Source organism: Melopsittacus undulatus, chromosome 18 (assembly GCF_012275295.1).
Source record: "Melopsittacus undulatus isolate bMelUnd1 chromosome 18, bMelUnd1.mat.Z, whole genome shotgun sequence".
NCBI lineage: Eukaryota > Metazoa > Chordata > Aves > Psittaciformes > Psittaculidae > Melopsittacus > Melopsittacus undulatus.
The window spans coordinates 3,111,523-3,119,323 of record NC_047544.1 but is presented as its reverse complement, the minus strand read 5'-3'; the positions used below and the strand labels follow the sequence as shown (position 1 = coordinate 3,119,323).

At 57.9% G+C, this 7,801-nt stretch overlaps 2 protein-coding genes across 2 annotated transcripts; one reads left to right on the top strand and one right to left on the bottom strand.

Moving 5' to 3' along the window:
• BAG4 (BAG cochaperone 4) lies at positions 1-3,919 on the bottom strand. The gene is made up of 4 exons (XM_034070514.1): positions 3,827-3,919; positions 2,413-2,655; positions 1,928-2,161; positions 1-1,211 (listed from the first exon to the last, which is right to left on the bottom strand). Exons 1-4 carry the CDS (start codon positions 3,902-3,904, stop codon positions 735-737), a joined length of 1,032 nt encoding a protein of 343 aa, XP_033926405.1. The 5' UTR covers positions 3,905-3,919; the 3' UTR covers positions 1-734.
• Positions 3,920-3,986: 67 nt separating this feature from the next.
• On the top strand, positions 3,987-5,916 carry LSM1 (LSM1 homolog, mRNA degradation associated). The gene is made up of 4 exons (XM_034070515.1): positions 3,987-4,129; positions 4,260-4,328; positions 4,993-5,108; positions 5,468-5,916. Exons 1-4 carry the CDS (start codon positions 4,084-4,086, stop codon positions 5,636-5,638), a joined length of 402 nt encoding a protein of 133 aa, XP_033926406.1. The 5' UTR covers positions 3,987-4,083; the 3' UTR covers positions 5,639-5,916.
• The last annotated feature ends 1,885 nt before the right edge of the window (positions 5,917-7,801 follow it).

Below are 7,801 nucleotides of genomic sequence, written 5' to 3'. Positions count from 1 at the left end.
TTACAAAACAACATTCAAAAGGTGCCAGGGTTTATTATCTCGTCACACACAGCAATGATTCACTTCACGTGTGCTGTAACCAGAGGGTTAACAGGAGGATGGGCTGGTCCCTTCCCCGATGGCCTCTGCAATGGGATACCTGCGGTAGGTAGGATGATGTTACCATTCACAAGTGGCTTTGCACCCAAGCGACCTGGAAAACACTTCCCAGCATCCCATTGTTTGGGGATGCCCTTCTCCAACACCATTCCTCTGCTCACAGCTCTCTTTTCCAATGGCACCATGCACTGGCTCATCAGGACACAGCACATCATCAGCTCACAGCCAAGAGCTGCCAACCTGCTCCTTGTCTGCAGCACTTCAGTGCCAAAGGACACCCCAAAGGACACAGAAGGTGAGGAAGCTGAAGATGCTGCCCAGGGAAGGACGAGCCTCAGGTCACGGCTGCAGTGTGGTTGGTACCATTGGGGCCTGCGTTGGGAACCTCTGTACAGGAGATGGAGGATGCAGAACCCTCTGGGTCTCCCCATGGGGACCTTGCCATCGTGGTTCAACAATTCACTCTATGGCTTCAAACCTCTTTTAGTTCATCTATTGCCAAGTTATCAGCTGGGGCTGAGCTCCTGGGGTTGGCTTTCGGTGCCTTGGTGAGGGTTTATTGCTATTCCATTGTCAACAGTGCGCAGCAGGGATGCACCAGAGCCTCACACCCGCAGGCTGTGGCTGATGTGCTTTCACAATCCCTTTCTTTCCAGTTTGTCCAGTATGGCCTGGATCCTATGGACGGATTCCTTCCTGGCCTGACGAACGCTGCCCTGGCCTCCGGTCTCCACAGAATCCAGCTCCAGCAGCAGCTTGGTCAGCATCTCCTCCAGCAGCCGGTAGGATTTATCCGTCTTTTTCCCTACAAACTCATCCACCTCCTCCTCCAGCTGCTCAGCCTCCCCCATAACATGGAGGATCCTTTGGATTCCCGGCTGGATGCCTGTGGAATGCACTGCGGGTTGGTGCTCACCGGCTCGAAGCTCCCTATTCCCAGCCCAAGGCTTCCGAGGCACGTTGTCATAGAGCTGGGGCTGGGCGCTGTACTGCACCTTGGGGTGCAGGGGGGCTGCTGTGGGCTCATTCCCTGTCCCATAGTGCTGGTGATGGCCATCGGGGTAGAAGCTGTGATGGTCTGTGCCGTACTCGGGTTTATCATAAGCAACATCCTAAGGCAAGAGGAGAAAAAGCCTTTTAAGTGCTTTTGCCTAAAAGCCAAGGGTTTCTCTCTTATCTGACACTTGCTTTGTGCACAGAGGGCAGTGATGCAGGCAGCATCTTCTACACTGTCACAGGCTGTGATGCTGTAACACAGTGGGACCCAAGTCCTGACAAGAGGTCCCAAAGAGATACAGGACCCACACGCAAGTCCTGGACCACTAAAGAGAGATGCCAATGAGGGTCCTGTCTGGGTATCCCAAAGACGCTTCTCTGCAGGTGGCTGTTCCCATCCCTAAATCCCTGCTGCATTTATCTCCTGATCGAACCCAGACCACACCAAATGCATCATTCCCTTCTGGTTTGGGCTTAAAACATTCCTCAGGAAGGGATGGCTGTGCCCAAACCAAGCACTTGAAGGGAATTCCAAAGGGTACAGACTGGTCCTTAGGGAGTCCCATGCTCTTCACTGCTTGAGAGAGGTGCTGGACAAGGTCTGACCCATTTCCCTGCCCTGGGATGCCCGATACCTCCAGTACCTTTCTATAGCTCCAGCCCTGGCTTTTGGTCTTGTGTATGGAAAGAGGGGGTTTTGCTGCAGTACTTGGATCCCTGCTGCTCTGTTCCTACCTAAACTAAGCGTGCTCAGGGAAAGGGGTTTGGGGAGGTCTTCCCCCAACCAGGACCCAGCATCACTTTGCACTGCATCACTGCATCAGCATCCTACCTTTGAGTCCCATGCAGTGGGGTGGGAAGATGCTCCACTGCTGGTCCAGGATGGGTGTGAATCGGCCACAAAGGGGTTCCCATGCACTGAAGCAGAGGCCCACGGATACCGTGGCTGCACCCCATAGACAGGGTGAGGAGCCCAAGCATCCTCTGGGCCTCTGGGCTGTGGTGGGGGAGTGACCCCTGAGCTGCTGTCTCCATAGGGATACTGTGGGATGGGCATTCCCGGTGTCTGCAAGAGGAAGGGAACAGGAGTTATCCCTGGACTCACTGCTCCCCCCTGGCAGCCCCACCAACAGCCTTGCTGCTGCTTCCTGCTTTCCTTGCCCTCAGCCTTGGAGTCCCTAAAGAGATACTGGAAGTTCCCTTATATCCAACCTACCCCCCCTGTTTCACTCTGAACCCATCACCACAAGCCCCAGATGCAAACCCCATCCCCAGCATCCCTGTGACCCCCTTCGGACACTGGACCTGGGCTCTTACCTGCGGTGGGGAGTAGCTGGGACCCTGCTGCTGCCTCCGGAGCGAGGAGCCCTCATTGGGACCCTCCGGTGCCGTGTAGCTCCAGGGGGGAGCCGGTGATGGGCACCGGTACCTGCCGCTGGGCTCGGAGGGGTAGGGGGGCCCAGAGCAGTGGTACCCCCGTGTCTGTGCCAGCCCCGTGTAGTGCGAGGCAGGAGGGTAGGGGGGGGTATAAGCTCCATTGGCATAGGGAGAATCCATGGCCTGGGAAGGAGGAAGAGCAGAGCAGAGGTCAGGGCTGTGGCTATGAGGCCAAGGACCCTTCCTGCAGCCTTTATATGGTCCCCAAGATGGGTTTCATGCTCTGACGTTGGCCACCGTCAATGGACGTGTTTGACTGATGCTCTGGGGACGTTGCAGCAGGTTCATGTGGCCGCAGGGCTCCGTGGCTCAGCAATAACCCCTCCATTCCCATTCCCCCCCAGCAAACAGCAACCACGTCACTGGGGATGAAAACTGCCCCAGGAACACTCGTTTCCCCGTTCAGTCTGCAAAGGGAAATGAGGCAAGAGGACGAGATCCACCAGTTCTGGGGCCGGAGGGTGCTCAGGAGCACGGGGACATGGGATCATGGAATGGGATGGGATGGGTTGGAAGGGACCTTAAAGCTTATCCATAAAGCAGGGACACCTTCCACTGGAGCAGGTTGCTCCAAGCCCCATCCAACCCAGCCTTGAACACTGCCAGGGATGGGGCGGCCACAGTGTCTCCATTCAACCCATCCCAGTATCCCATCACCCTCATAGGGAAGAGCTTAGGAGCTCATCTCCATCTCCCCTCGGGCAGGTTCAAGCCATTCCCCTTGTCCCTGCATCCCGTGTCCACGGGTGGAGCTCACGGTGCCTCCCCATAGCTTTGGGCGCTGCAGTCTTTCCCCATGCGCTGTTTGATGGAGCAGAGATCGCATCATTCCCAGCGGGATCAAACCCGCTCATCCCATGGGATAAGCACAAACCCGGCGGTGCCTGCACAGCAGGAGCAGGACGAGCAAAGCCCTTCCCTTCACACAGCCCTAAAACCCGTTATAGACCCAAATATAGACCCAATAGTCCCAAATATAGACCCAAATATAGACCCAAATATAGACCCAATAGACCCAAATGGGCCCGAAGAGCAAGTGTCAGGAGCGGAAAACAACGGGAACGGGGATGCTCCCCCCCTCATCCCGGCTCCAAGCACCAGGCGATGCCTGCGTTGGACCGCGGCTCCCAGCGCTGTCCGGTACCGGGGACCGAGCATCGCCCACCCCGGGGATGCTCCCAACGCATCCGGATCCCGTTGGGAACGGGGGGATGAGCTGCGGCCCCACCGGGACCCCCCCCCCCCCCCGGTCCGGTCCGGTCCGGTCCGGTCTGTCCGGTCCGGTCCCCGTTACCTGCGCCGCCGCCGCCGGGCGATAGGACCCGGGGGTCCAGGGCAGGCCCGGTTCGGCCGCACGATCGCAGCGCTCCATGGCCGCCGCGCCTCCGCCAATCAGCGGCCGCCCCCCGCCGCGGCTGACCAATCAGCGGCCGGTCCCCGCCGCGGCTGACCAATCAGCGGGCGCCCTGCGCGCACGGCCGGCGAGTCTTAAAGGGGCAGCGCCGCCCGAGCTCCTCCCGGTGACGAGGTGGTTCCGGGGCGGCGGCGGCCATGAACTACATGCCCGGCACGGCCAGCCTCATCCAGGACATCGACAGTGAGTGCAATGGGGCTCCATTATTCCCTATGGATGCTGCATCCCATGGGATGCGCTCCAGGGATGAGGCCCCCGTGCTGTGGGTCGGGGTCCGTTCGTCCCGTCTGATCCCCGCTGTTCTATCCCGCAGAGAAGCACCTGGTCCTGCTGCGGGACGGGCGAACGCTCATCGGGTACCTGCGCAGCATCGACCAGTTCGGTACGGGAGCAACTGGGGGGGGGGGGGGGGGGGGTGAGATGGGGCGAGGAGGATGAGGAGGATGAGGAGGATGAGGAGGAAGAGGAGAGCCCCATAGGTACCCGTTTGTATGAGCTGGGTGATGCTCCGGGCTCGCTGGAGGAGCTCCCTTCCCAAACCATAAAGAGGGAGCTTGGATTGAGTGGGATTTCCCTGCTTTGGGGTCTTTGCTTAATGCAGTGGCTGTATTGACCCCATTGGTCCTCAGCTGTACTGACCCCATTGGTCCTCAGCTGCATTGACCACACTGGTCCTGAGCAGGAATATGCATTTCTTTCGTTAAAAACATGAGTTTTAAAAGGAATCCTTTTAGTGGTGAATGATGTGATTGCAGGGTTAGAGTGTGTTTGTGCTGTGCATTAATCCCCCTCCTCCCAGCTACATCCAGCACTGATGCTCCAGCATCCCTTTTGGGGCACAGATGGATGGAGACACCCATTGGAACCCGATAGCATTGCCATGGTGCTGTGGCCTGTCCTGCCTGCACAGGCTGTGGGTGCTGCATCCATCCATGGTTGGTGCCATCAGTGATGGGATTTGGGACCTTCCACTGCTGCTGCCCATGGGAAGATGCTCTTCTATGGGTACAAACCACAGCACAACCTGGGTTCTTGTCTCTCTGCAGCAAACCTGGTGCTGCACCAGACCGTGGAGCGCATCCATGTGGGCAAGAAGTATGGGGACATCCCTCGAGGCATCTTTGTTGTGAGAGGAGAGAACGTTGTTCTGCTGGGGGAGATAGTAAGTGAGGGGCTTGGGGTGTTGGTGGTGACATGAGTGTGGTGTCCATCAGTGGTCCCATTGTGAGGGCTGATGGTTGAGCCCCATCCTGGGGCCGGTTCAGGCTGAGCCCCCATCCATTTGCTGCTGTTTGCTCCCCCTTGGGCACTGTTGGGGGTCCCTGGTTGTGTCCCCCCCATCGCCTTCCCCTTTAGATAGGCACAAGCTTCACCGTGTGCCCTGCACATGCAAACCTATGGCCAGGGTGGACCATCCTACCCCATTCCCATCGGGAAGAGCAATGGGATGTGCTGTCTATGGCACCGCTCTCCGGAGTGCCTGGAGCATCCCATGGGCTCAGTGGGGCTGTCTATGTGCAGGACCTGGAGAAGGAGAGCGATACCCTCCTGCAGCAGGTGTCCATTGAGGAGATCCTGGAGGAGCAGCGTGTGGAGCAACAGGCGAAGCAGGAGTCGGAGAGGCTGAAGGTGCAGGCACTGAAGGAGAGGGGGCTCTGTGTGCCGCGGGCAGACACCCTGGATGAGTACTGAGAGCATCCCTATGGACCGCGGCGTTCCCAATGATCCCACATTGGGTTTCCATGGCACAGAGGAGGAAATGATGCTTTTGGCTCCTCTCCTTGCATGGATGAAGGAGGATGAGGAGGATGAAGGGAGGCAGGCGCCTGCCCCATGCTCTGGGGAGCACAAGGGAGTGTGTTCAGGAGGAAACCCCCTTGGTGCTTTTGGGTTGGTTTTGGTTTCGTTCCCATGATTCCAGGGGAGTTTTCCCTTGGCCTGTAAATAAATCCTCAATCTCCACAGCAACAGCTCTGCCTCTGGTCCCCTCCATCTGCATCCCAGTGCAGGACCCTCTGGAACAGGGAATGGGATGCAGGTAACCACATTAGCTGAGTGCTAATGAAGAGCTGCTGCAGCATCTCCTCCCTCAGTGCTGCAGGTAGGAGGGTCCTTTGTGCTGTGCTTGTCCCCATCCCATTTGGAACCAGCTGGGATGGGGTTGGATTTGGGCAGGGAAGAGCAAACCTGGGTGCTGAATGGGGTTTTCCTCTTCCCAAGCACCTCGGTTTGGGCAGGATGAGCCCAGCTCACACTGAGTGCACAGGGGGAAACCCCCATAAGCAGGGTTGGGGTCCCCTCTGCCCCACAGCTCCCTTCTTCTGGTTGGGGGGGGTAAGGAGCCTCCCCATAGGCTTTGTCCAGGTGGGATATGGGGAGTTTGGTGGGAGAATAGGAAAATCAAGGGAATTCCCTTTGTGCTTTAACAACAATGGAATAAAAGGGGGTTGGAGCTGGTGGGGATCCCAGATCCCCTGGGAGGATGTGGCTGATTTGGGGCTGTACCTGGATGAGGGTGGGATGGGGCTCCCATCCATTGGGGCTGTGTTAGGAGGATGATGGGGATGAAGGCTGCATCATCTGGGTACCATCATCCCAACAAACAGGTTAAAATCCAAGAGGATCATTGGGTGCTGTGCCTACTGTTGGATAGGGAATTGTGTAGGGAATGTGCCCCTGAGCATGCCCACTGCGAGGTCAAGGATGCCCATGGATGGTGGATGCAGGGTCCTTGCCTTCATACTCGGTGGTACCCAGCTGCGGATGCTGTTAACTGGGGCAAATGGGACAGGAAAGGGGTTTGGTTCCTTATCCCTAAATCCAATGAGAACATTCCCAGAGCTGCACATAGGGAACTGTGTTGGAATTGCTCTTCCCTCTGAGGAACCCAATGCAGAACCTATTGGATGCTGCAGGGACCTGGGTTAGCTGCATTTCTGCATCTCTGCCCCCAGCACCTTTGGTTCCCATTCTGTGCCTGTGTGAGCATCATCAGTGCTGGGACATGGGGGGGTCTGATGGGGGTTTTGAGGCTGAAAGCTGCAGATGGAGCCATGTGGTGGCTTTGGGAGGGGACATGGGGGATGTTTTGTGGGGCTCTTTTGCCCCCACAGTGTTTTCCCCCCACTCCTGCCCCACAGATGTGGGTTGGAGGGCTCTGCACCCATCCTGCAGTGGGGCTGTGCTGTGTCCCTTGGCTGGTACACAGGATGCAGCTCCCCTTGTCACCAGCAGTGGGCCCAGGCAGGTCACTGGGGCCTCATCCTGCCCGATGCAGAGGGGTGATGCTGGATGCACCATGGGCTCCATTGGCCAGAGCATCCTGGACAGGCACCTTCCCAGAGCCTGAGGTGGGTGCTTGGGGCCTGAATCCCATCCCTGATGCCTGTGGTACCCAGGATGCTGTTGCTCCCTGCACCCCAATGGGTGCTGAGCCGTTGTCCCTTCCATTGGATGCACCCCTGAGGGGTGTCCGAGGAGCTGGTGAGGGTCCCAGTTAAACCAGTGCTTGCTATGGGGGTTCTGGGTGGCTTTGGGCACCCTCCTCCAGGCAGGGCTGGGTGCCACAGACCATGCTGGGGGGTCCCCCCTGCTCTCCATAGACCCACTGGGGATACTGGAATCACCCGTGTGTGGGGTTGCAGCACTGGGATTATAGGGGATGTCCCTATAAACACTTGGGATGGGGATGGTGCAGCTCAGGTGGCTTCCCCTTGCTCCCATCACCTCCATCAATGGGAACACAAGGTCCTGATGGAGAACAGCAGCTGGAACGGAGCCATCCATGGGAGCAATGGGACCAATGGGACCATTCCCACATATCAGGTGGGACCCAAACCCTTCCTCCTGGGAGCA

What these genes read in the sequence shown, in the direction of transcription:
- BAG4 (XM_034070514.1), bottom strand. Translation starts at nt 3,904, where the DNA reads ATGGAGCGCTGCGATCGTGCGGCCGAACCGGGCCTGCCCTGGACCCCC. An exon ending in CCAGCTACTCCCCACCGCAG is followed by an intron (nt 2,162 to 2,412) that starts GTAAGAGCCCAG and finishes TTCCTCTTGCAG; the next exon opens with ACACCGGGAATGCCCATCCC. An exon ending in CCACTGCATGGGACTCAAAG is followed by an intron (nt 1,212 to 1,927) that starts GTAGGATGCTGA and finishes CTCTTGCCTTAG; the next exon opens with GATGTTGCTTATGATAAACC.
- LSM1 (XM_034070515.1), top strand. Translation starts at nt 4,084, where the DNA reads ATGAACTACATGCCCGGCACGGCCAGCCTCATCCAGGACATCGACA. An exon ending in CCTCATCCAGGACATCGACA is followed by an intron (nt 4,130 to 4,259) that starts GTGAGTGCAATG and finishes TCTATCCCGCAG; the next exon opens with AGAAGCACCTGGTCCTGCTG. An exon ending in TTGTTCTGCTGGGGGAGATA is followed by an intron (nt 5,109 to 5,467) that starts GTAAGTGAGGGG and finishes GTCTATGTGCAG; the next exon opens with GACCTGGAGAAGGAGAGCGA.